The sequence below is a fragment of the Peromyscus californicus genome, unplaced genomic scaffold (genome assembly GCF_007827085.1).
Source record: "Peromyscus californicus insignis strain IS unplaced genomic scaffold, ASM782708v3 Scaffold_5__1_contigs__length_169319896, whole genome shotgun sequence".
NCBI lineage: Eukaryota > Metazoa > Chordata > Mammalia > Rodentia > Cricetidae > Peromyscus > Peromyscus californicus.
Window position 1 is genome coordinate 93,986,757 of NW_026294573.1, and position 27,449 is coordinate 94,014,205.

The window sequence follows — 27,449 nt, forward strand, 5'->3', positions numbered from 1 at the left end:
TTTTCTGCTAGACTCTTCTAGGTCACAGTTTCCTGTAACTGTAGCTTGATAAACAGCATCATTAAATAGTGGTTAGAAGGATTAAAAATGGCATGTATTATATCCTTGACCCTGTGAACATGCAGTGAGAGTTACCAGCATTTACTGCAAGTGTTTATACTTTAGTTCCTTCTCAACCCAAATCCGAGTATTCAGATACATTTACATCATGTGTCCAAGAGGTGGATCATGAGGCCCATGATGCCCATGAACAGACTGCAGAGAGGTGAAGTCCCTGCAGCTACCTTCTCCTTTTTACTTTCTCGGTCATTTTTCCAGTCCATGTGTCCCACTCAGTTTCCACAGTGAGTGTTTCTCCTCTTGAAGTCAGAGCCCACATCCTCTCAGGGAGCAACAGAGGATAGGTTGCCAGTTGCTTTTAAAAATCTCTGCAGCCTGGGAAGGCAGGGAACAAAATAACCCCAGTGTGAAGAGAAGCTGAGTTCTTGGGGCCTCCTGTCCAGAAGAAAGAGTAAGAAGCAGGCAGGCAAGATGGAAGCTCTTTAGTCTCCATGAAAGTGCTGTATGATTTGCAAGTCTGCGGGATACAGTATTAAGAGATTAAGAAGGAGGAAGAAAAAAAGAATACACAGTTTTATTGCATATACCCACTGATAAAAGTGGGTAGAAGAAGTAGCGTGGATGGATAAAGTAAGTGGAATGAGTTTTTTGTTTATTTATTTAGGAGCTGGGAATTGACTTAGAGCATGAACCATGTGCTCTACGATTGAGCTATCTCCCAGACTCAGTACAATTTTGTACCTTACGAGTGAATTAGATCCTCAAAAATATCTTCAAAGGTGTTGTATGATCGCCACAGTTTTAGCTAGAGTGTTAAAGGGAATCTAAGCTACCTGATCCTCTGACCTTCTCCTGTTACTCACTGGTGCCAATGAAGAGTTAGAGGACAGCGCTACCAACTTTCGTTGATAAAACCTCCCCCAACTCAGCATCGCTTAGACACTACACCACTCAGGTGACAGATATCTCATCCTTCCAGGGAATTTCCAGGCACCTTGTCTCACTGCTGACAACTCTTTCAAAATCCACCCTCTGTGCAGTCCCGAGACGAAGTTCAAGGGGGTCCGCACATCCGAGTTTCTGGTGTAATTGTACTCTTGCAGCTATGCTGTGTGCAGGGAGAAGACATCGCAAGGCCACATAGACAACATATACGCACATACATATACACACATAAGGTAGAATTCGATCTACATTTATTTAGTGGAATATTAAAACAATACACTGGAATTAACAGCTGACTTCTGGAGTAGATACAAGTTCTTTCAACATAGTACTCCGTTTATCCCAAAGTAGAATCTGGTCACAGTGGTCATGTGACTGTGTACAAGAAAGTTTTCTTTTTTTGCAGAAAGAAAACGTTTATTCCCTTTTATTTTATGTGTAAGGATGTTTGCCTGCATGCATGTATATGCACTACATGCAAGCCTGGTGCCCACAGAAACCAGAAACGGGCATCAGAGCCCCTGGAACTAGAGTTACAGATGGCTGTGAGCTGCCATGTGGGTCCTAGGAACTGAACCTGAGTTCTCTGCAAGGCCTAGCAAGGACTCTTAACTACTGGGCTATCTCTCCCACTCCTTTTCTAGTCCTTTCAAACCTAACACATGTACATGATTAGCTATCAAAAAACAACACAAAGACTTACAGAGAGCAAGAATGTACCTTATATGTGGTGAAGAAGAACATTTTGTGCAAAGCCTTATCCTCCTTTCTCTCCAACTCCAGAGAGTCGAGACCAGGAGAGCAGGAGAGATGGAGGGGCCACCAAGGGGAAGGGGAATATAATGAGCGTTTGAAGTGGCCTGATCTGGCCTGCTTGCCCTTATAGAGCAGGAAGGCAAGCTGAGGCAAACAGGTCTGTTGATAGGGACTAGAAAAAAAAAAAAACACATCAAACCGTCTCACGCTGGTGCCTATAGGTGCCCACCGTGGGGCTGCCTGTGATACTGATGGCATCACATTTGGTACAGCTGTCTTTCAGAGGTTCATTGGTGGTAACCACTGCCTGGTGCTTCTGGGGCAGGAAGCTTCCTCTTCCTAAGGACTTTGGTGCTTATTTACCTAGCAGTGTGTCTCTGGCTGTGAGGTTACATGGATATGGTTAGAGTCAAGAAGAACATAAGACTCGGATGTAAATAAAACAGTGTGAAAAGTCACCCTGTCTTTACATGATGCAATTCTTCTGTGCAGAAACAGCTCAGAGGAACGTTCTGATTCAGCAGTGTGAACCCACAGTTATATATTCTTAGATATTTTGTGAAATGGCAACAATAATATTGATATAATACATGCATGTAATTAGGGCTGGGGATGTGGTTCAGTAGTAGAATGCTTGCTAAATATGCTCAAGGTCCCAGATTCACTCCCCAGGACCACAAAAAGAAGTACATATAATTAATAGAATACAATTAATGCTGTATTAGCAAATATAATATTATTATAAAAATTAGGTAAGCCAATATACTAGAAGTTCTTAGGGTCAATGTCTGGCAGAGAGTGAAAACTTTGTCAGTCTTATTCTTAATATTATACTCATGTGTTCCTTACATATAATTCTGAAATATTCATATCTATAGTTCTTTGAAAAAGAATTTTTCCCAGAGACAAGGTCTCATTATGCGGCATAGGTTGTGAATTCTGGAATGGAAGATATCCTTTTGTCTTACTTGTGATATAGTAAGGACTACTGGAGATTTACGACTTTAAGATCATGCACATACTTCTTTGACCAGAATTCTGATTATTTCTTTATATACTTCTTTCTGTGATTACTTAGAACAAATAATGGGATTGCATTCACTATAGTCCACATTTTCAATACTTTTCTAATGATGACCATTAATAGTCTACCAAGGAAATTTCTCGAGTGGGAATTTCTAAAGTCTTGTAATAAATGTTACTTGGTAAATTATGAACCTAACTGAAACTTATGTATAAATCTGGTGTCTTTAGAACTTCTTTATGATACACCATTAGCGAAGATAAGATAAGAAAATGAAGTCATGCATGACTGTCTGTCTCCAGTAAGCAGCAAGTGGGCACAAGAAGACATTGGGCTGGGGAGGCCTTGCCACCTCCGGCCTCCTGAGATCCCAGAGGACATTCTAGCCTTCGAATTCCTTTTGAAACACCTGCTGCAAATCCCTCACTTTGCATTGCTATTGGCCTTTCAGATCCCTCCATATCATTGACCTCTCTAGGGAAGGATGTGACTTTTGACTAACCTTTGGCCTAGGTCAGCAGTTAAGCTGACCATTATCCCCAGCCTCTTTCATCTCTTGCCTTTTAAGGACAATGCCAGTCGTGCATAACTTAATACTTATTTTGGCCAACTCAAGCCATTCATTCTTAGGTGATGAAATTCACAAGGCAGGTGCTATAAGGGGTATTCTTGGATGGTAATTATGGGAAGCTTTAAAGAGAAGCATTAGACTGAGCTTCTCAGAGGGAGAAAAAACAGCCTGTGCAGCTTCATTTTAATGTCTTGTCTCCCCCCACCCCCACCCCAGGGGAAGCCAACCATATTCTTGACATGGATAGTCTTGGAATCATTTTCACATTTTAGAAGTAGAGGCGAGTTGCAGGGCTACAGTAAGGATTAAACATCAGAATCCATCCCTGTACTCAAGTGGATTTCAGCTTTTCAGAAAGAACAGGATATACACAGGTGTCCATAATACAAGGCAAAGGAAAAGAGGTTGTAAGTCAGATAAGGGAGATGAGGAAACAGTGAGTGGGTCGAATAGAACTCTGGGACGCTGTGTAAGAGTACGTAGCCAGGGGCTTGTTGGCTCAAGCCTGCAGTCCCAGAGCTGGGGAGGTGAGGAAGGAGGATGGCCAGGAGGTTGAGGTCAGCCTGAGCTACAGAGTGAGTCCTCATCTCAAAAAGGGTGAGGGGAAGGAATGGAGGGTGGAAGGGGGTTATATATTAAGACCAACCATGAAGGATTTAGTGTCTGAGATTTGATACAGATGGAGAGGCAAGTGGAAGGAATGAGAATGGAACAAACAATTGAAATCACAAGGCTAAAGGAAGACGTAGAAAAAAGGCATCATTGAGTGAAGCCATTTTATTGCCCATGTAACACGTGTAGGGTTTGTGGGAAAAGGAGAAGGTACGATGGGGCCAGGTTTGCAGGTGGCCTAGCTCTTGCAATGTCTGTTTGTGTGGTAGATGAACTGAGGGTTCAGGAGTATGGAAGCAATCTGACCACAGCTGTGATTTGAGGACAATTAGGAAGCCATATGAATCAGGTGTAGTGGCACCTGCCTGTAATCCCAGCATAATCGAGGCTGACATAGAAGGATCATAAGTTCAAGACCACCAGGGTCTTATGTGGTAAAACTGTCTAAAAGGGGGGAAAAAAGAAAAGAGAGGGGGACAGAAGAAAGCATGCTGCTGTGAGGACATGGGGAGAGGGGAGAGACATCAGTTGATGCTATTTTTTTCTCTAAACTAAGGACAATGAGTATGGAAAGGGTTTTCTTCCATATCAGGACAGTGACCATGAAAGTGGAGAGATGGGATGGATATGCTTAGTAAGTTTATGAAATTATACCTAAAAATAAAAGAACAATTATTTTCTTAAATAGTTTATTTGTAATAAGTTAACAGTTAAATAGCAAATTATTATCAATGGTTAAGAACTCACCAAACACATCAACAGATAAAAATCTTTGGTTAACACAGCTACTCACATTCTACAGAGCAGGATAATTTCATATCACAAAAAAGCATATGAAGATCACTAATTGCTTTTAGGGAAAGGTTAACATAATGATAAGGCGCTTGTTCCTTTTCAATCTCAACACACGGTGACTGATCAATGCTATGGACAGGCTAGAGAGAGGATCAGGAGACTGGCATCTGTGTCCTAGATTTCGGCTGATGGCCCATGAGACAGACCTGTTTTCTTCTCTGTGAAATGGAGTAACACAGTCAATATAAAGCAAGGCCCTGCTTGAATATGGTTTCTACACATTTCCATTACTGTCCAACGCAGACCAAGTGCTCACTTTAATTCAAGGAACAGAGAAGCATAGTTAGAAAATTTGGCTTAACTCTTCTGTTAGACTCAAATGGTCTGTAAACAGAAGTAGCACCCAGCAGACGGTAACGCATTTGAACTATGAAGTCTTATGGCTAGGACCACCAAAGGAAACCGTAGAGGGAGTTCTGAATTAGCTTCCATTCTCACACACATCATGACTAGGTTTTGGACTACATGAGATTACAGTTGTTTTTTGGTTTTGTTTTTTTTTTGTGTGTTTGTTCGATAGTCATGTTAATCTAATTCAACTTGAAACAGAAAATTAAAGCTGAACAAATATTGTAAGGAGTACATCACATATAATAACATTGTAGAGGTTTACTCATCTATGAAAGGATTTCCTCTCGGGCTTCTTTAGATAAGTATCCCCTCCCCCCATTTACTGTAATGATAACTCAACCTCCTCACATCTTTTTGGGGTCCTTGTAAGCACTCCAGTGGGAGGCCCTGGTTAAGCACAGACAAGAGCTCATCAGGAAAGTGAGTGTGTTCTGTGTAGAGCACAAAAATGTTGCATTTAGGGACAGAGGGCCTCTGTGCTTTCTTCATATTCACAGAACCTATGTAAAAACAAAACCACTGTCAGACGTATTTTATTTAATGTACCAGATGAGAGGGTAGTGTTACTTAGTTGACAACTACCATAAAAACTTTGAAATGTCCCACTGCCTGGCAATTTGGGGACAACCTTGAACTTCCCCAAACTGATGAGAATGATATACACATCTGGGGTGGAAGGAAGGACTCGGCCAGCCTCTGTGCTTACCAGTCTCCAAAAGCTATGCTGTTTCTGTGGGGAAATTGATCTAGTGCAGGTTAAATAAAGGATTTGGAGGGAAACCCGTTGTTCTACAAGTGCATCGGCTAAAACGACCTTAATGATGCAGTTACTTTAGAATACTTTCTAGAGAAACAAGAAGTTTAAATTCCTGTGTTGTGTAGACACTGGGAATTCATAACCACAATCCATAGATTTCCCACCTGTAATTCAGAAGATCATAAAGCCAAAAGAACTCTGGGGAAATAAAATGTCCCAGATAGACATCTACATTTGGGGCTCAGCTACCAGATTTATCTTTGAATCCAAGTACCATGAGGCCCAGAATGGTGTGTGGTGATGACTGGAGCATCCATAGGGCTCCACCCCTGCCTCCAGCTTAAGACCAAGCTGATGCTCCCTGGGAGACAGGAAGTGAAGCTAAATGCACGAGGTCATTAGCATCTGGTCCTTTATTTCTATTGTTTGCTCTCAACAAAATAGAAAATGGCAACATTTGGGTTTTCATAATTATCAAATTGTACAGGACTTAAGTCAGCAGGAATGTGGGCTGAATTAAACGTTTTAGTACCCAGTGTGTCAGTCTAAGTGGTCTGCTCACTCATTTTAGCTAACTTCTAATAAGAAAACTATGAAGTCTAGTTCCTAAATTACCAAGGTTTTTCCTGGAATGAATGCAATCCACTATTTGGTTTCAGAGGTTCAACTAAAGTAGAAGATCATGATTCTATAGAGGTCGAAGGATATGGAGACTTTCACATACATAATTCCTCACTGCTGTGCTCCGAAGGGACATCCCTCCAGAGATGGCCCCACGCCTCTCCTGTGTTGGTTTCCACAGCGGCTACCTTTTCATTCATCAATCTTAAGATTTCTTGTATGTACCCTCAATAAACATGTCTCCTTTTTCAAAGCAAACTTTTAAATATATTCAGAGGGCAACAAGCTTTGCTCATTCATCTGAGATCCAGTAGAAGGAAATCGTCATTAATGAAGTCATGAGTGAGATGGCAGTTTTAAAAAGAAGGTTGTTTTGTTTTTTGCAATGATCTCGTGCAGACTTATAGAACAAGTCGTTCTGCCTGAAGTTCTGAGGTAATGAGGTCAGAGCAACATTCCTCAAGTCCTTTTGCAGATCTCAGCTTCTGTCCCAATCACCTCCTGCGTCATACCTCTCCGCAGCATGAAACCACAGGGCTCTGCAACCAGTACTGCCCTGGGGGCTGACCGGCACAGCCACCCTAGGGAGCCTCATGGCTTGGGCCAGGGTCATTGAGTAGAGTTCTTTCATCCACATCTGGCAGGTGGGGCCTTTGGGGAAAGAGCCCCAGAATGTTTCCCTGAGCAGCTACTCCTGTTTGCTGTAGGCTTTGCTCTCCCAAGACCTTGACCAAGAAGTTGATGTACCTCATTGCCAAGCGAAGCGTTTCATTTTTGCTCAGCTTCTTGTCTGGAGGGTGAGTGGGGATCAGTTTCCTCAGCTTGGCGAAGGCGCTGTTGACGCTCTGCTGCCGCCACCGCTCCCTGGTGTTTGTGAAGATCTTTCTGGTCATGTCCAGGTTCCTGAGATGGAGAGAAAAGGGAATTTGGTGGCCAAGACATTGCAAGAGGCCCAGTGACTATCACATGTTCTGCCAAGAACCTGCAGTGTTAGAGCTTCTCAACTCAGACGTTAGGAAATCCGTTTTGAGTGTTTTAGAAATGTCTTTTTGAAGAAGAAAAAAGATGGCAGAGGAAAGGGCAAAAAGAAGAACCCTGTAGCCTTTTCTCCCTGATTGTTTTGAAGTCACCATTACAAAACTGTATTTAGTTCCTCCCTTGCCCTCCCCCAATGCACCCACACTTTTGAGGCTGGGTCTCATGTATTCGCAGCTTCCATCAAACTTACTATGCAGCCAAGGACAGCCTTGAACTTCTGATCCTCTTACTTCACCTCCTGAAAGCTAGGATTACAGGCATGTGCCACCATTTTTGGTTTATGCATGCTAGGGATTGAGCCCAGGGCCTCAAGTTTGCCATGCCGCACCGACTAAGCGACATCTCCAACCCCACTACTTCCTTTATAACCCGTCCCTCCCAGCTGATCAAAGTCATCTACAATGTGGAATTGAGTGCATATTTATCCCAGAAAGTGTTGGGTGTGAACGTGCAGTGTGTCAAGAGCTTTTAAAAAGAGAGAAAGGCTGCACCCCGGGGTTTCCTCAATAAAATGACATTTGGAATGGAGAAAATGGGACAGTTTTCCTTGTTTTAGCTGACCTTAGCTGGAGGGTTTCGCTCCAATCTCCAGCAGCTAGAATTGTTCACACGGGAGCACATTTGGAAGACTGTGAGCAGGGGGAGAAAGGGCTGTGATACCCAGATTTATGAAAACAGACATGGGGGTGTTCAGCCTGGTAAGAATGAAAAGATCATCAGCGGGTGCTCTGTGGCATGGATCTACAGCAGATAGCCAGGCTTCTTAGCACTCCCATAGCTCACCTTTTCCACATTAGGAAAGGTATCATCAAATACCGCCAAATCTCATTTTGCCATCTTTAACTCCTGGAGGCATGCACCCCCTTTTTTCCCAGGTGGCCTGGATTAGTGCATTTTATTGGGAACATTCAGGATACACTGGCAATAAGCGAAAGCCCCACCCTAGGCAGCCTGGTGTTGCAGCTCACTGCTGTCACTTGCAGCATGCTCCAGCCTCAGCTTCCCAGGGCACTTAGTGCCTTCTGCCTGTTCCAAAGAGTGACGCCTATTGCTAACTCTACCTTTTCCTCATGCCCTTTCCTCTTTCTTGAATCCCCTCCACACATTCTCTCCCTCTATTTCTCCACGTTCCTTAAAGAGCTGCTCTAACTGGGTCTGGCAATGCAGGCCTGCATTCCTTGCTACTTAGGAGGCTGAGGCAAGAAGATTCCAAGATCAAGGCCTCCTTGAGCTACCAAGTGAGTTTGGGCCCCTGGGCAAGAGCACCTGCCTAGCATGCATGAAGGAGGCCCAAGGTTCAATGTCTAGCACTGAGGGAGGGATCAGCTCTACCCAGCCTCCTCCTAACCCTGACTATATGAGTCTTCGTCACATAGCATGATACTCTCTGGAGACCCTGGGATCAACTGCAGCTCCCTGTCAGCCGCACCATCACTGGAGTAAGCTGGAGTGCATAGTACTATGCTGCCAGTGTTTTGTGGATCGAGGTATTCAATAAACTGTATGTGACATTTCCTACTTTCTTATAAAATAGACTTTGCATTGGTAATTGTGCCCATTGTAAGCGAATGTGAGTGTTCTGGGCACGTTTAAGTTATGCTGGTCTAAATTAATGATTTTCTATAGGTTAGGTATGTCAAATACAATTTCAATGTGTATTTTCAACCTATGGCAGACTCTTGAGGAGGGTTCAGAACTACATCCTGAGTCAGGGCATGGCTTTCTTGTACTGCTGCTGGACCCTCAGGAGCAAGCTGCCTTTTGTTTACCTGAGGGAGGAAAATAGATTCTATAGAAGAAGAGAAACAGCACACCTACATGCTAGAGCAAGCTTCCAAGAAGACCACACCTCCCTGTAAACAGAAGGGTGGACCAGGTCTCTTCCGGTTTAGAAATGTACACTGCCCCATTCTCTTGTGTCTAGCCCTAGTCATTTCTGAATCTTTTGGTCTTTGGTCCTACAATAAAAGTATGTTGCCAGAATTTTACCCCAGCTATCCCTGAAACAGAAAACTCTACCTGATCTAGGGGACTTGAAGACAGAAAGAAAACTATTAGATTTTGTTCACACTGAAGTTGGCCAGGGCTGAAGGACAAAGTTGTCTTATCAAAGGAGGGTTTAGCTCACTGCCAAGTCAACTCTAGTCCCGTGGGGGGTGGGGGGGTCCTTTTCAAGCTGGAAGCAAAGAAGATTAGGCGGGGGTAAACTGATTGTGGTGTTGTTCTAAGAAGGCTGGAGCCTATTGTACTAGACAGACAGAAGGGTCAGTTAAAAAAGAAAGAAAGGGAAGGAAAGGGAAGGGAAGGGAAGGGAAGGGAAGGGAAGGGAAGGGAAGGGAGGGGAAGGGAAGGGAAGGGAAGGGGGAAGGGAAGGGAAGGGAAGGGGGAAGGGAAGGGAAGGGAAGGGAAGGGAAGGGGGAAGGGAAGGGAAGGGAAGGGGGAAGGGAAGGGAAGGGAAGGGAAGGGAAGGGAAGGGAAGGGAAGGGAAGGGAAGGGAAGGGAAGGGAAGGGAAGGGAAGGGAAGGGAAGGGAAGGGAAGGGAAGGGAAGGGAAGGGAAGGGAAGGGAAGGGAAGGGAAGGGAAGGGAAGGGAAGGGAAGGGAAGGGAAGGGAAGGGAAGGGAGGGAAGGGAAGGGAAGGGAAGGGAAGGGAAGGGAAGGGAAGGAAGGGAAGGGAAGGGAAGGGAAGGGAAGGGAAGGGAAGGGAAGGGAAGGGAAGGGAAGGGAAGGGAAGGGAAGGGAAGGGAAGGGAAGGGAAGGGAAGGGAAGGGAAGGGAAGGGAAGGGAAGGGAAGGGAAGGGAAGGGAAGGGAAGGGAAGGGAAGGGAAGGGAAGGGAAGGGAAGGGAAGGGAAGGGAAGGGAAGGGAAGGGAAGGGAAGGGAAGGGAAGGGAAGGGAAGGGAAAAAAAAAGCTCTTCTAAAATGTAGCCTGCTGCCTGAGCTAGAAAGGCACAAAAGGCCTCAGCAACTCACACTGCTACAGGGTTAGCCTCAGGCTTGCAGGCTCATACAGGTCTTTTGTTCTTAAGGTTTCTCTTCTGCAACTCAATCCTGTGTATTTGTCTCTTCCTACAACCGTCTCTGTCTCTTGGAGGTGCAGATGCCCCCCTAAGAAGGAAGCCGAACAGCCCTTTGAATAACTAGATTAGGGATGGTCTAACAGCCAACACTAGGTACAGTTCTGCTCCGTTAATAAAAAAAGTACCAAGCAAAACTTTACAGGGGAAGCTACAAGGTCGGGGGTGGGGATATAAGGGTAGCAGGCGGTGTGGGACGAGGGAAGGAAATGGCTACAACAGTTTATTTGAAAATGTTACAATGATATCGAACACCTTTCATGTTAATTTTTAGAAAGTTATTCCATACCAGTTCGAAAAAATTAAAAAGTAAACGGTACGAGGAAAGTTTCTTACATATCTATTTAACCCATCCCGTTCCCCAGCCACTGCGAGTTTGAGGTGTACACTTGACGCTCACTCATACATGCACATACACTCACATATTAGCACTCACTGTGCATACTATCACGCAAGTCGTCTCTCTTAAGCAACCCCACGCTTCGCTTTGAGTCAGCGGAGCACACTGGATACCGCTCTGTCGGGAGCGGACTAAGGTGGTCCCCTTCAACCGTTTTCATGGGCTATCCATGCTGAGGCGCACTTTACACCGGGGCCTCGCAGCCTGCACGCACTTGACTTCTCTGCTCTTTTTGTTCAATCTGCAGCTTGTCTGTGGACCTTCTTCATTCCCCAGCTATCCCTTCCCGATTCTTTAAAAAAAAAAAAAAAAAAAAAAGTTATTATCTCGTCGTAGCAAACCCGCCCGTTATTTCGGGAATCTGGGAAAGCATATAGGGGTTGAAATTTCACATCTGCAGTGTCGGAGGATCGCTAAGAGAGACCTGGCGGCGGTATAAAGAACCCTGGAGATGCTCTGGGGTGGAGGGGACTGTCCCTGCCTTCCAGCTAAAGCGGCTTGGACAACACGCGCGCCTTAGGAGGCCAGACCCTCTCCCCGAGTGCCGCGCCACTGCCACTGCCCCTCTTAAAATGCCCGGGTCACCCAAAGAGTCCCCTCAGTGGCTGCTACCGAGTGGCCACATCTCTCTCCGTTCTCTGTGACCTGCTCGGTGGCCCCCTTGCTCCTGCCCACTCCCACTCCCTTAAGTCAACGCACCTTCTTGCTGGGAGCTGGGAGCCCGCGCTGTCGCAGCGGCTGTCGGCTGTCCGTGTGCGCCCTCGCCTGGACGCTGAGCCTCGGCTGCAGCCTTTATAGGGCACCGCCCTTTGTCTGACCGCAGGAGGGGGGCTTTCTGCGGAGGACTCCCTCCAGTCCCTCCCCGTTTTGCCCCATCATCCCTCCCATGTGCAGCAGCCAAGGAGCAATGGAGGAAAGAGGGCCCCTCCTTTGTCTAAGGCTTTCGGGGAGGGGGTGCTGCTTCCAACCTCCTCCTTACAGACAAGCATCTGAAAGCTTCGAGCTCTTACTGACTCACCGGGTGCTTCTTCAAATTCCAGCGCAGGTGCAGTCGGATGCCCAGCTCCAGACCCTCTACATGAGTTTGGGGGATGCAGCCTGTGACCTACAATTTCACCAAGTGCCCCCAGGAAATGAAGGCGCACAACAAAGTTTAAAAGCACCACACTGAACAGATTGATGGATTTATTATAGGTCCCGTCTAGTTTTTCCTGTCAGTCAACACAGGGTATGGTGATTTCAGGGATGGAGAGACTCTACTCTTACCTCCTTCCTGTCCTGTATCTCCCAGGATGATCTGAGAAAACACCAGTCAGACCTCTGTCACTTCCGAGATCTAAACTCTCTGGTGGCTTTCCATTTCATTCAAAGTTAAGCATTAATCCGTGCGGTGGCACACATCTGCAAACCCAAGGCAAAGGGATGGGACATTTGAGGCCACCCTGGTCTATGTAGTGAGAGAGACGTTGTCAACAGACTAAAACAACAGAAGGAATGTGAGCTGCAGGCTTTAACTGGCCCCTGAGATCTCCATCTCTGGCCCCTGAGATCTCCATCTCTGGCCCCTCAGATCTCAACCTCTGGCCCCTCAGATCTCTACCTCTCGCCCCTCAGATCCCTATCTCTGGCCCCTCAGATCTCCATCTCTGGCCCCTGAGATCTCTACCTCTGGCCCCTGAGATCTCCATCTCTGGCCCTTGAGATCTCTGTCTCTTTCATCAACCTGTCCCTTCCTTCCCTGGGCTTCACTCCTCTCCAGAGACTCGGATTTGTCCTTTCAGGAATGCATCAGACACCCTCCTGCCTCCTAGCCTTTGCATCGATCCCTCTACCTAAAATGTGCTTCTCACAGGCTGTCCTTAGGAGTCCTTCCCTTCCCTTCCTTTACTGTGCATCAGGTCATTACTTGAAGCTTATGCCCTGCTCAGGCCCTGTGTGGGTGTGGAGAGTATAACTTCACACAAAACGAGACACAAACCCCTGCCCTCAAGGGACTGACATTCTTTACTATTTACTCAGATGCCACCTTTCCGGTGAAAAGCTTTACATTTTAAAAATTATATTTCTGCATTTATTGCCTTGGGTGCACCGAGGTGAATGTGGGAGGTCAGAGAACAGCTCTAGGGAGGCAGTTCTTTCCTTCAGCTATGTGGGTTCCAGGGATCAAATTCAGGACTTCAGATTTGGCAGCAAGTGTCTTTCCCCACTGAGCCCTCTCATCAGCCCATCACCTAAGAGCTTTTTCATACTAAGATTGTGCCTATACAAAGACACACACACACACACATACACACACACACACACACACACACACACACACACACACCAGAACACAGGCACAGGCCCCCACACACTTCATCCTTTGGTGTATTCTCAGAGCTTCACCACACTTAGTAATATTTACATATTTATCATGTCTTACATCTCTTCTATATCCCTCAGTACCACATTGAATAGATGTCCATCAAATGTTGCTTGATTAGTGTATGATTAAAAAACCAATCTCTAGGTATTTCTTTCTCTGAAGGTCCCAGGATTTGAGACAACAAATTCATAAATGCATTGCACCTTGGTGAAAAAGAGCAAATGACTCTGAGGTTGTATTCACCCAGATTGACATTTCTTGTTTATTCACTTGTAGGATGCCAGGCAAATTCCTAATCTTCTCTCTACTTCAGTTACCTTATTTGTAAAATGGCTGCAGTGCTGGAACTGTCAGAATCAAATAAGAAGGAAGAACAGGTAAGGCATTTAGGATCACAAGCACACATACCATAGTATTAATAGATTTTTGTTGTAGTTGATTATATTATTGTTACCACTACCTTCTAGTTCCCTTCTCTGTGAGAGAATTATATAGACCCTTCCACTGTCTGTGGAGGGGCCCCAAAATAGCTTGACCACACAGCAGCCATGACAGGCTTAGGGGCCTAGACACGGCTTCTGTGACAGGTTTACTGGCAGGCAACACCCAGATCCAGGAAAAGCCTTAAGGTGATACCACCCAGGGATCTACCCAGGGGTGAGGAAGCACCTGACATCCCAAATATTCCAACCATTAGATAAGGTGGCCAGATATCTTTGAGTCTAGCACACACCTATTTATTTTTTGTTGTTGTTTTACAGATAAACCTAGACAATTGTCAGCCAATCAGGGTCCTGGACCCTGGGAATCCCCTCACCCCAGCCTCTGCTATGATAAAAACTCTGGCCCACCTGAGCTCAGGGCTCTCTGCTCTCACTGCTGCATTGGACAGACAGAGGGACCAAGCTCCAGAGCTTGAAATAAAGGCTCTTTGCTTTTACATGTGGGATTTGGTCTCTGTGGTGGCCTTTTGGGGGTCCCAGAGATCTGGGCATAACACTGTCATGTGACCAGTAGCTCTGCATAGGTGGAAAGAATACACTTCCCTTCTCAGTGCCAGATTTGGTCATGTGCAAAAATCAGCCAATGGAATATGAACAGATTCTTTGGGATGTTCTGTATGGCAAATGTGTTGCTGATTAGTCAATAAATAAAACACTGATTGGCCATTGGCTAGGCAGGAAGTGTAGGCGGGACAAGGAGGAGAATAAAGCTGGGAAGTGGAAGGCTGAGACAGAGAGACACTGCCAGCCTCCACGATGAGAAACAGCATGTGAAGATGCCGGTGAGCCACGAGCCATGTGGAAAGGTATAGATTTATAGAAATGGATTAATTTAAGCTGTAAGAACAGTTAACAAAAAGCCTGCCACGGCCATACAGTTTGTAACCAATATAAGTCTCTGTGTTTACTTGGTCGGGTTTGAGCGGCTGTGGGACTGGCGGGTGAGAGAGATTTGTCCTGACTGTGGGCCAGGCAGGAAAACTCTAGCTACAAACAGATATGACACAGACCATGGAGAGAGGCTCCAGCAGGATGACCGCAGGCTGAGGCAGCAGTGAGAAAGTCATGCTTGAGGTTGTTCCTGCAGCCTGGGTACCATGGAGCAAACCCCAAACCACCCACAGCCCTAATGCAACAGGAGAGATCACTGCTGTGAGGCACTGAGACCTCGGGCTGCTTGTCACACCTAGGACTCCTTACCCTACACCCATGTAAACTCATAATTTTATTACAAACGGAGAAGATACTGTCTGGATTACAAAGCTCAGGTATGTGGGTAGAGCCAGAAAGGTGAAGGGGACATGACAGACTGAATACAAGATTGACAGTCCTCAGGAGCAGAGAAGGTAAACTCTAGTTAGGACAAGAGGTCAAAGATTCTGGCTGGATGACCAGGCATTATGTGTGGCAGGGATGGTATTTAGACAAGGCCTTGAAGCAAGGCTCCCATTGGCAATCGAGGACCTTAAAGGAAAAACGGAGACTCCTAATTCCTTCCTCTCTATTTTTTCCTACCCACAGCTCCATTTGTTTCAGTAAAGGGCCCTGTGTATTAGGTGGACTCCGATCCACAGACTTGGAAAGAGCCCCGAACCAACACTGAAAATGAGCTCGGTGCCTATTGTAAAGCAATTCAGGGTTCCCAAATGTCCAGGTTGTTGTCTAGAAGGTGGAGCATGGGTACAGTGTAGGCAGGGGAGGAGACCAGGAGCAGGGCTTCTAAAGTACAATACCCAGGACAGGGCCCTGGGTTCCTGGAATCTTGGAGGGGAGGGTAGAGGATAGGAAGACAACAGTGAGCTGCCAAGATGGGAACAGTAACTTCCGCTGGGACTCCAAGACCCATTCTGGTTATATCTTGAGGACGTAGTGGAGGGAAGAATAAGATGAGCTGGCCATTAGTGCCCAGAAACACAACCTAACATTTGCAGAAAGCACCTGTGGCCTGCTCCTCTTTCTGCCCCCTGCTCTTTCAGTGTGCTGTGCGAGAGAAATTGTTCCTAGGGTGTCCATGCTTTTCCCACTCTGTCCGATTATGTTACAGTTCTGACAGGCCACACCAAAGCTCATTATCCTTCACCTTAGCCAACATCTGTGAGGTGATATATTTCCTCAATGCCATGTTTTTCATTTGTAAAGAGAATTATGACAACTGGATGGCAGGATCCAGTGGATGATGCTAAGTGTAACAAGCTATAAAATAAAATCTGTGCAAGTGGACAGACACTCAGACAAAGCACAAAGACTCGGAGCATAAGTATGTTAGTATACTGGAAGAGGGTTGGCTTTTGTTCTTGAATCTTCTTAAATGTTACTGTTGGCTTTATGCTTTTGGAAGCCATTTGGGTACATCGGTTCCCTAGCAGTGGCTCTTCAGAGTGATGGGTCTGCTCCCATCCCATTCTCCCAGTGTAGAGCATTTAAAGGCTAGGTCCTGCAGTGGAAGAGGTTGGAGTAGGAATTTACATAATCCGATTATTGGGGGATTAAGTTTAGGCAGCTAAAAGCCTCTATGTGCTTGAGCTAAAAGGCTTACTATTCATGGCTCTCGCTGCCCCCTGGAGAGATGGCACCTGCAGAGCTCCTGGGGAAAGCCTGGGGGATGAGCAGGTCCCTAGGAGAGCCTGGTGTTGTCAGACTCCCTGATCCTGCTGCTTTAACTGATCTGCCTGGAGAAGCCTGTGTATACCAGCCTTCCAGTCCCCTATGCAGGGTTGTCAGGTTCAGGAAAAATGAGGGGTCCTTGGAGGTTCTGCCAGACCAGGTGGGTATGGGTGACCAAAGTAATTTTGACTAGAGGTTAAGCATCAGCCTTAACCAGTGTTAACCTTTCCTACTCACCCCCCCCCCATGCTAAACTCCTCTCTCAATCCTCAATTCATAGTTTCCAGGCATCAGCATCATATTTCTCTGCATCCAGTCAGTTATTCATCCCTGTTCCCAACCACACAGTATGCATGTGTTTATTTGTCATATGAATTAGCTAGTTCTTGATATGTAACAGAACTTACAAGCATATCCCGCTAGGCAGATATTTTTCTTTATGTATTCTAGCTCTTAAGTTTTGGCAGTTGGCCGTATAAATTTTGACCCAAGAGTCATCAATAGGGTTAAGTTTTTATTTTATTTCAATTTTAGGGACAAGGTCTTGCTATGATGCCCATGCTGGCCTGGAACAGATGATCATCTTGCCTCTGTCATAGATGTGTGCAATGACATCTGGCTGCTATTAGCCTCTAAAGTCTGTTTTTTCCTTTTTAGAAAGTGTTTTTTTTTTTAAAGCTTCATTGTATTATTATTACTGTTATTGACCATGGCTTGCTATTAGTTTCTAATGTTATTGTGGTGTACTCAAAAATGTACATAGTCTTTTTTTTTCTCTGAAATAGTTTTTTGAAACTTTTATTTTTGAAACAACATATAACCTATTTTTTTAATGCTTCTTAGTCACTATAAGAGGAGACACACTCCTTATTTGAAAGCTACCATGCTTTTATTGCTTTTATGTACCTCCATTAGGTCATTACTTTGTATTCTTGGAAGGTTTAGCCTAGTAGATTTGTGGAAACTTCTCTGTCTTGTATTTGTTCTTTCTCTTTTGTGTTTGTAGGAGTGTTGCTTTTGTTTTTCCAGAAGCTTCTCAGTAGACAGCCGTGGCCAGTAAGTCACTATGTAGACCAGGTAGGCCTATCTACCTGACTTTTATTCCCAAGTGTTGGGGTTAAAGGCAGGCAACATTAAGCCCAACTTGCTTTAGGTTTATAAGTCTTTTGATGAGCATCTTCTGGGGTTTAAAGGTGCACAGGAGTTCAGATGATCTAAAGAAATGTACCTCTAAACAATAAAGATGACCCTTTGTCAGCTTTCTGTCAAAAATTCTATTTTCTTTTAAATTTAAGTTATAACTCTTGTTTTTAAGTTTTTATTTCCAACTTAAACCATGCATTTTAACTTGAATTAAAAAAAAATTCATGTGGGGGCTGGAGAGATGGCTCTTCCAGAGGTCCTGAGTTCAGTTCCCAGCAACCACATGGTGGCTCACACTATCTATAATGAGATCTGGTGCCCTCTTCTGTTGTGTAGGCATACATGGAGGCAGAATATTTTATACATAATAAATAAATAAATCTTAAAAAAATTCATATGTGTGGGATGTGCATGTATGTGTATGCATGCTTGTGAACATGTGTGGGTAGGTGCATGGTACGTGTATATTTGCATGTGGAGGTGAGGTTGACATTAGGTGTCACCCTCATTTCACTCAAGGTTTCTCACTGAGCCCAGGGAATGATCACATGGCTAGTCTCCCTAGCCAGCTTGCTCTGATGACCCCATAACTACCTTCAAATTGTTGGGAGTACAGGCAGGCAGACAGATCTGAAATCCTGCCCTAACGCTTTACCCACTGAGTCATCTCCCAGGATCTGTGCTCATTCTTTACAGCTAATTTATTGGTCTGGTGTAACTCTTGGCCATGGAAACCTTTCATTTTCTTTTTCTTTTTCTTTTTTTTTTTTTTTTTTTTTTTGGTTGTTGTTTTTCAAGACAGGGTTTTTTTGTATAGCCCTGGTTGTCCTGGAACTCTCTCTGTAGACCAGGGTGGCCTCAACCACACAGAGGCCTGTCTCTGCCTCCTGAGTGCTAGGATTACAGGTGTGCTCCACCACCGCCCAGTGTAACTTTTCTTGGTAAATTTAAAATCCTTGTACCCCTTTTACAAAGGAGCCACCATGTCCATGCTGAGTTCTTCACAATAAATCTCAGTTTCTGTCACTTGCTACATGGTGAACTTCAGTAGATCCCAATACTTAACGCCCCCATTACTTAACCCTAAGCATCAGTATCACTCTAGGCGTTTCACTCAAGTTCTCTCATTAGTATGTTCTCTCACAAACAAACAAACAAACAAACAAACCAATATTTATATGAGTGTGTGTGGTGTGTGTATATATAATATGCATATATATAACATATATGTATATATACAACACATATATATATATTTGTGTGTTTGTGCATGTATGTGTGTGTTTGTGCGTGTGTGTGTGTGTGTGTGTGTGTGTGTGTGTGTGTACAGGTTACCAGACAAATTATAATTGTAGACAAAACAAAATATTATTCCTAACTAGGTGAAATTCCAAAACGTATACTCAAAGAAACAAAACTTGGGCATAGAGCTAACTCAGTTGAGTCGGCAGAGGCTGCAAGTTCTCTCTCGTTAGTGTGAACTGCTCCACTTACAGAATGTACCATGCAACTCTGATTGATTAGCTTCCATCTTCAGACCTCTTTCTGTTTCCTCAGGACAACACCCCCCAAATAAGAAGGGTAGCTATGGATGCAAGCAAGTGAGAGAGCAAACCAAGCCACAGAAGGGAAAAAGCATTGACCTGGCCCCCATCTCTGCCTGAGTGTGGGAGCAGAGGCAGAGGGCTGAGAGCTTTGGTCTGCTCTCTCAATGAAGGGGTTAGTTGTTTCACTGTTACCTTTAGACGTCTCTGAGTTAGAACAGAAAAGAGACGCTAGCATCTTCAAAGCATCTCTACACACAGAGCCAGTACTAGATGGGTTCCACATACACACCAGACAGGTAGAAGTACCCTCCAAAGAAGTCCCCTATAAAATAGGAGTAATAAATACTCATTGCTTTAAGATACTAAGGAATGGCACATGGGAGGCAGCTTACTGTGGTAGCTGAGAAGACTAGAGCTTTGACTTTAGAGGCAGACCAACTGACATTTGAACCACTAACGCTCACACAGCAGGCCGAATGCTTCCTCTCCCGGCCTCGGTTTTCTTAATTGCAAATTGTAAATATCAACTTCATGAGTTATTGTGAAGACTCAGTGAGCTATATGTGCTAATCGTGGGAAGTAAACGGTATGAGGGCTGAGGATGCAGCTCAGCTGGCAGAATGCTTGCCTAGCCCTGCCTTCCAACGCCACAGTGACAAACTTGATGTGGTGCTATAGGCCTGTAATCCCGATACTAACAGGGTGGAGACAGGAGAATCCAAAGTCCAAATTTATCCTTGGCTACACAGGGAGTTTGAAACCAAACTAGGTTACACAAAACTGTCTTAAAAAAAAAAAAAAAAAAAAAAAAAACAAAAAACCAGCTAGACTCCAGTACTCGTTCTTTTGTTTTAGGGATAGGGAAATCTAAGCACATGGCTCTCATTGTCTGCAGAGGGCATTCTGCATTGTCTCTTTGTCCCTGCTCAGCCCAGTGTTCTGCCCATCCTCCCCTCTGAGTAACTGGAGCAGTGCTGCTATGACCAGAATGTGGAAGAAGCAGAGGAGGGTAATGCCAGCAAGGAGAGCAAAGCTTCTACTGAACACCAGGCTGTTCACCAATTACGTTCGCTCTCCAGGACCCAGGCTGACATCTCCTCGGCAACACCCACACTTCCACATGCACACACAGAAAGTCCTCCCTAAGACACCTGCTGTGGAGGCCTGGGGGGTATTTCTGTCCAGAGCAAATGTTGACTACTGAAGCATAAAGTGGGGCGTGTAACTGGCTCAAGTGAGTGGGCATTTTTCCCATAGTTTACCAGTTAGAGGGGCACACAGCCCTGGGTGTGCCCAGCTACCTGCTAAACTCTCAAGACAAGACTGGCCTGGCCTTAACTCTGTAGGTGTGGAACAGTGAATGCTTCTATTTTTCAATCAATAAACCCAAGAGCAGGGATGAAAATGAAAGAAGATGGGGTGGGGTGGGCAGAAAGGTGTGGGTGGGGTGCTGTCCCCTTTTTATTCGCTGCTCTTGGTATAAGAACATGACTCATCAATTGGTTCCCTGGACAGGATTTAGAGCTCTGTGGGCAGCTGATAAGAGTGCAGCTTAGGTGTAGAAAGTAAATACATTGAATATTCCCCATAAAGTCAATAGTGTCAGGCTTATCAGCTGCCCTCACTCCCCACTCAGTCCCCAGGGGACCAGACTTGAAATAAAGGCCACAGTCCCAGGGGCAAAGAGTGGAGGTGCCTGGTTGAGCTGAGAGGGGCCTCTGTGCCCCCTGGGTTGTGTTTGAGGCAGGTGGGTGAAAGCTGCCGGGCACAAGCTGCTCAGAGGCCCCGGTTTTCCAGACTGACAAATCCCAAACCAAACACACACACCAGGCCAGGAAAGCAGCACCTTCTTATCCTCCAATCCAGCCAAGGTTTCCAGGAAGCTTCTTAGGAAAATGAGAGGATGTCACTTTAAATCCGATCTGCAAAGACCCACAAAGAAAACAGATCAACAAAGAAACCTTGCTTTCCCACCAGGGTTCTCACCTCTGCCTTTCATAACAGGTATTAATGCCTACTTCTGCCCTCCTCAAGCATGTATCTGTCTTTTTAACCAGTGAAGATTTGACAGCTTTGCAAATGGCCTGAAATAAATGTTACCAGCCTCTGTTTCAGATCCATTTTGAAGACTCACACTAATGGAAGTGGTCTGCCTTGAGCCTCAGCTTTCACTGGCTGTCTCTATGCTTTTGCTGGATTCTAGCCTGGCCTGGTGCCATTTGCTTGTGATAAGTGTTTGAGCTCTTTCTGGTTGGGGTAGGAGTCTCCCCGGCTGGGGGGAAATGGGCATGAATGAAAACAAGATGGATTTAGTCCACCTGATTTACTAGGGCTCACATAGAGTAGCAGAAGTAAGGTCGATGGTTAGTCTCAACTACCCACCCCCAATACTAATGAGTGTGCGGTTTTAGGGGGTGAGAATGAGGACTGAGACCCAGAATTTATACTCTGTACTGGGCATCTCTTTATAAGTCCTTCCCTGTCTGCTCTCCAACTGAAAGCAGCAGGTCCCCAGCCTCCTCTTCACATTGCTACACTGTGATGCATGGGCCCAAAATGAACTGCAGGGCTTCCTTGTTACTCTACTCTTACCTTTCAAAACTGTCCTTCTCACAACCCTGAATCCTGCTAACAGCTTTCTTGCCCCCATTCAACTAACTTCTACAATAGTTTTCAAAGGCCTGTGCTAATTCCCAGAAACCCTCTGGACAAGAACCTGCCTCTATGCTTTTGAGCAAGATCGCCATCCAAGCCTCCCTGCTCAATCTAGCCATGAGTCATTTTGAACTTGGACCCCCTGTTTGTGGCTAGAACTGGTGGGATATTCCTAGGACTGACCTTTTCTAAGCCATTAACGCTCACCTGGCTAAGCACCACTTGGGATTCTAGTCTACGATCTCAGCAACAGATGCTTGTGAACTGCCAGGTGGGTGCTGGAAATGGAACCTGCCTCCTCTACAAGAGCAACAAGTGTTCTTAACCGCTGAGCATCTCTGCAGCCCCCCATGGTTCTCGTTTTGAATGCATGCTGTATGTATTGTTTTTCTGAGACATATTTTCAACTCAGTAGTATGGGCACCCTTCAGGATAAAATTTAAAGGAATAATCTTGTCTCAGCTCTTAGAAGGCAGGTTTTTAGGTTACTGTTTTTGTTTTTAATTGTATGTTTGTGTTAGGGGTAGGGGTGCACCACTAGTCCAGCAGCAGCATGTAGAAACCAGAAGCAGACAGTGGGTGTCTTCCTCTCCTGCTCTCTCTCTTATTTTTAAAGGCAAGATCTCTTACTGAGCCCAGAGCTGACTGACTAGCCTGGCTGGCCCACCAAGTTCCTAGACCCACCTGTCTCTGCTCCAGCTCTCAGTGCTAGCCTTTCCCAGCTTTGTGCTGCTCCTTGGACCCAAATTGGAGCTCTCATCCTAGGAGCACAAGCACTTACCCACTGAGCTATTGCCTCAGCTCTTGCTTGGTTCTGCTTCGGTCTTTTATACTGTAGGTTACAACCTTGCAAAGGTTTTGTTTTTTTGTTATTTTTTTTTTTATTTTCCCTCCTTACTGGAGATTGGACCCAGGGCCTCATGCATGCTCCCTAGACGTGTGTGTGTGTGTGTGTGTGTGTGTGTGTGTGTGTGTGTGTGTGTGTGTGTGTGTCTGTGTCTGTGTCTGTGTCTGTGTGTACATTGTAGATGTCTCATATTACATTTATCAGAATAATACTCTAACAGCTAGTCTTATTGTTGCTGGGTTTCATTCTGCTGAAGAAGCTATCTTTCCTTCATAGGATAGCTTTAGCACATTCATGTGGGTTGTTTTGCTTTGCATGGATGATCAGTGTCCATCCTTCGCAAACACTAATGTCTCGATTCCAGCATTAGATTGTGAGGACCCTGATAAAGAACCACACTGACTAGGTGACTTAAACAGTAGATAATTCCTGTGTTCTGGAGCTGGAAATCCAAATTAAGGTGTTGCAAGTTAGTTCCTTCTGTAGGTTCCTCTTCCAGGCTTGTAGACGGACACCCTCTTCCTGTCCACACGCGGTACTCTCCTTATGAGTCATTCCTGTCCCAGTCTCTCTTACAATGACACAGTCGCCACTGGATTAGGATTTGCACATGCAAACTCCATTGTACCTGAATTGTCTATTAAAAGGTTCTGTTTCCACATCCCATAATATTGTGCATACTGAAAGTTAAGGTGGGACTTCAATACCTGAATTTTAAGTGTGCTCAGAACAATCAGATAGTATAAATTAAATGTACTGTATACTTTTACAATTTTTCTTTTTGTCTTTTTCCTTCTTACTATACTTACAATTTTCTATGTAAAACTTAATATTGGACAGAGTAACTAATTGTACCATCACTATAAGAAGTTATGTGAGAATTGGGGTAGAGGATGGGATGTATGGGGTCTCTCTCTCAGAGCAGAGGTAAGAGGCACCCAGGGATTGCGAGCTGTATTATTTCTCTTTTCTCTGGTTCTGTTCCCAGCCTCCCCCTGCACAAAGAAAGCAGGGGTCATTCACCCCAGAAGCCTGGATGCTGAGATAGACTCCCTGCCCAGCATGCTGGATGGTCTGGACATGGGTGGCAGTCATGTTCTCCCCATCCTAACTTTATAGCATGCCCCCAACCCCTTTTTACTATGCAAGATCTCTGATACCCAGTGGAGGTGCTATTCCACCCCTATGGCCGAACTACCTGGTCTTTCTACACTACCACCAGACCCAGCTGGTCCTGCTTTCTCTGTAACGTCAAGGTGGCTCTGAGAGCCTGTAGATGGTCCAGGTGGGGTCTTCTCCTAGGCCCTGGTGAAGTCTATGGGGATGGCTTTAGGAGCCACCAGGAGCCAGGACCACAAGGGAAAGATAAAGTTGCTGGAGTACATAGCACTGTAGGAGGAAGAAAGGCAGTTAGGGTACCAGCCCCAGGTCATGACTTTCAGAATAGGAGCTGGAGATACTGCCCAAGAGATTGGTGCATGGCATGAGCCACCTGATTAGAGTGGTAAGTGTTGTGGAGTATTCACCAGAGAAGACTGCTCAGACATGGGTTTAAGCCAATAGAAAGTCTTTATTAGCCAGCTGGCTTCTACACTGGGTGTTCAGGATCCCAGTGTAGCACTGAGCCTTTCTCAGGGTGAGCTTTTAAGCACAAAAAAACATGTTCTGGGTTGACATCTTTAGTTAACAAGAACACTTAGCCAGAAGTAGAACTACAGAAGCCAAAAAGTGAGGTTAGAACATTTAGAGACTTTCTCATAACTGTGGACGTAGATGGATTAGGTCTTTGTTTTCATTTTGTCAGGTGGTACAGTCGACATGTTGAGTTTATGGGCTGAATGGTACTTCTGCTATGGAGTCAGTTGTGCTAAGGTCTGGGACCCTGTTACAGTAAGCCTTCTGAATGGTCTAAATGATCCAGGCTAGGATGAGTTCAGAGAATGCAAAACACTTCTCCAGGGTGGCCACAGAGCAGCTTTCACAGTAGGCTGGCCTGGCACAGCACAGGGATGATAGCCTGAGATTTGGGGCCAGCAGGTAGAATACACAAAACACCCAATATGGAAGGCATGGTCTAGTGTAGCTAGAGTTTTCCTGCCTGGCCCACAGTCAGGACAAAACTTTGTCACCTGCCAGTCCCACAGCTGCTCAGACCCAACCAAGTAAACACAGAGACTTATATTTCTTACAAACTGTATGGCCGTGGCAGGCTTGTGCTAACTGTTCTTACATCTTAAAATAATCCACTTCTATAAATCTATACCTTGCCACGTGGCTCATGGCTTACCGGCATCTTCACATGCTGCTTGTCATGGCGGCGGCTGGCAGTGTCTCCTCCCACCTTCCTGTTCTCTCAGTTCTCCTCTCTGTTAGTCCCACCTATACTTCCTGCCTAGCCACTGGCCAATCAGTGTTTTATTTATTGACCAATCAGCAACACATTTGACATACAGACCATCCCACAGCAGTCTAGGGCTACAACCCAGGCTCAATCACCAGCCACATCTCAGCAGCCACCACACAGATCAGAATATTGGTGGTGTGTCACCATAAACCCGATGGAATCCCCTTCATAGTGGATGCCATCATCCAGATTCATGCCGAGGACTTGGTATTAGAAATCTGCTTCACAATGCTCAGGGTGGGGTGGGCCATAATGCTGGAACCAGAAGGGGATGGTGGGAATTGTTGATCTGGACAGTTTTCACATTGGCTGTTAAAAGCCTGAGGAATGTGGGCTACTGCTGTCCTCAGAGGACAAGTGTCAAGGGTGCTACGCTCCAGGTGGCTACATCTTATGCAAGGTTTGCAGTGTTTGGCACATCTAAGGGCTGTAAGTCACCAACACCACCAGCTGTCAACTCTACAAACCAGCATCTGCGGGGATCTCAGTACCCACCCATCATCACCCTGACATCTACCTTTACAAGTTGTCACCTAATGCCTTTCCCCCTCTTCATGAAACAACAATCTCTATAGTTTTTTACTTATTTCTTTTATGGGTTGGATTCACTTCTTGTTCAAGAAAATATCAAATGGGTGATGTCTATGTGGCAGTAGGTCCCAGAGGACAGAGGCCCATGCTTGGGAGGATTCTAAAGCTTTCATAGAGGATATAGTGGTGAAGACTGGAGTCAAGGCTGTGGGGTTTTGGAGGCAGAGCCAAAGACAAGAAGTCGCCAACTTATGTCCAGTGGTCTAGGATATGAAGATCAAGTCCCTGAAGATCTACCTGTTCCCTCTGCCCATCCAAGAACATGTGATCACTGACTTTTCCCTTGGAGAGTCCCTTGATGAGGTTCTGATGATCAGGCTGAAGTGACTAGGGCTGGCCAGCTTTGTAGCCATGGTGGTCTACAATGGTTATCATGGCCTGGGTGTTCCTACTCAGACCCTCCTATGGAGCCAAGATTTCCATTGTCCTAGTGCAGAGTCTGGAGTCACTGGTGGGATAAGAACGGTAAATTCTACACTGTACCATGTGAGGTGACAGGCTGCTATGGCTCTCTGCTGGTGAGCCTCAGCCCTGCCCTGAGCAGCTCAGGCTCCATGATCATTCTTGTATTCAAGGTGATACTGCTGGCCAAAATTGATGCCTGGGTCTTCACTGACACATTGGACAACTTCACTAAGGTCACCTTTGATGCCATCTCTAAGACTCTTGACTTCTGGAAAGAGACTGAATTCACAATTTTGTGAAAACCCATAGCAGTTTCCTTGCAGAGGACTTAGGCACCAGCTATTGCTACCACATAAAATTTTCATACCAAATAAATGTATATATTTGGCATATATATATATATATATATATATATATATATATATATATATACATATGTTTGCTTGCTGAAAATAATGTTGGATTCAAGTTATAATTTAAAAAAATTATTTCCCAGGCCAGTAGTAATAAGAATTGGCAGAAATGAAAACCAGTGGATTTCAAATGAGAAGACAGTGCGTTAAGATCTGTCATCTGCATAGACCAACTGATTTCACTGTCAAACTTGGGATCACCACCTCCCTTCTAAGATCACAGACCTATTCAAATGCAAGGAGACTCGAATCTCTTTGTCTCAGAAGATTTTTCTTTAATATGTGTGCTTGTTTTGCCTGTATATGCACCATATGTGTACCTCGTGCCCACAGAAACAGAAAAGGGTGTTAGGTCCCCTGAGTTGGAGTTAAGGACAGTGTGAGCTGCCATGTGCGTGCTGGGATCTGAAGACAGGAGCTCTGGAAGAGCAGCTAGTGCTCTTATCACTGGAACCATGTCTCCTGCACTCTCTTTCCTATTCTTGTCAAGATGGCTCAAGCTCCTCTAGATAAATTTATCATAGAATTACAGAATAAGGATTTTAGAAAAACATGGCTGAGATTATTGTAGGAGTTTCACACCAAATCTATACATCAATTTGGGCAAATTTCCTATCTTTTGACTTTTCTAATGCTTGACACAGTCCCTCCATTTATGTAGGTCTTCTTTGGTTTCTTTTTTGTCATATATATGTATTTCCTTTTATAGATAGTTGGATTTGCATAAACTAGGACTTTTTCACTCTGTGCCCTGGGGTATTTCTTTACAATTTTGACTTTAGCTCACATAGTATAAAAGACTGGGCAGTGGTGGCGCACGCCTTGAATCCCAGCACTCGGGAGGCAGAGCCAGGCGGATCTTTGTGAGTTCGAGGCCAGCCTGGTCTACAGAGTGAGATCTAGGAAAG

The 27,449-nt window shown here is 45.2% G+C and overlaps 1 protein-coding gene across 9 annotated transcripts in view; it reads right to left on the reverse strand.

The window, feature by feature from the left end:
• Positions 1–1,239: 1,239 nt before the first annotated feature.
• The window catches only part of LOC128096343 (T-cell acute lymphocytic leukemia protein 2), a 54,686-nt gene continuing 28,476 nt past the window's right edge, over positions 1,240–27,449 (reverse strand). The window contains exons 4-8 of one of the 9 annotated variants that reach the window (XM_052715810.1): positions 21,073–21,148; positions 13,673–13,776; positions 11,764–12,465; positions 11,101–11,356; positions 1,240–7,455 (exon numbers count right to left, since the gene is read on the reverse strand). In XM_052715810.1, the coding sequence (XP_052571770.1) occupies positions 7,134–7,445 (312 nt within the window). In that variant the 5' untranslated portion in view covers positions 7,446–7,455; positions 11,101–11,356; positions 11,764–12,465; positions 13,673–13,776; positions 21,073–21,148 and the 3' untranslated portion in view covers positions 1,240–7,133. Of the gene's footprint in view, positions 7,456–11,086; positions 11,357–11,763; positions 12,466–13,672; positions 13,777–21,072; positions 21,149–27,449 lie in introns of those variants that run through there. The other 8 variants (XM_052715809.1, XR_008213620.1, XR_008213621.1 and 5 more) reach the window with 8 other exon arrangements.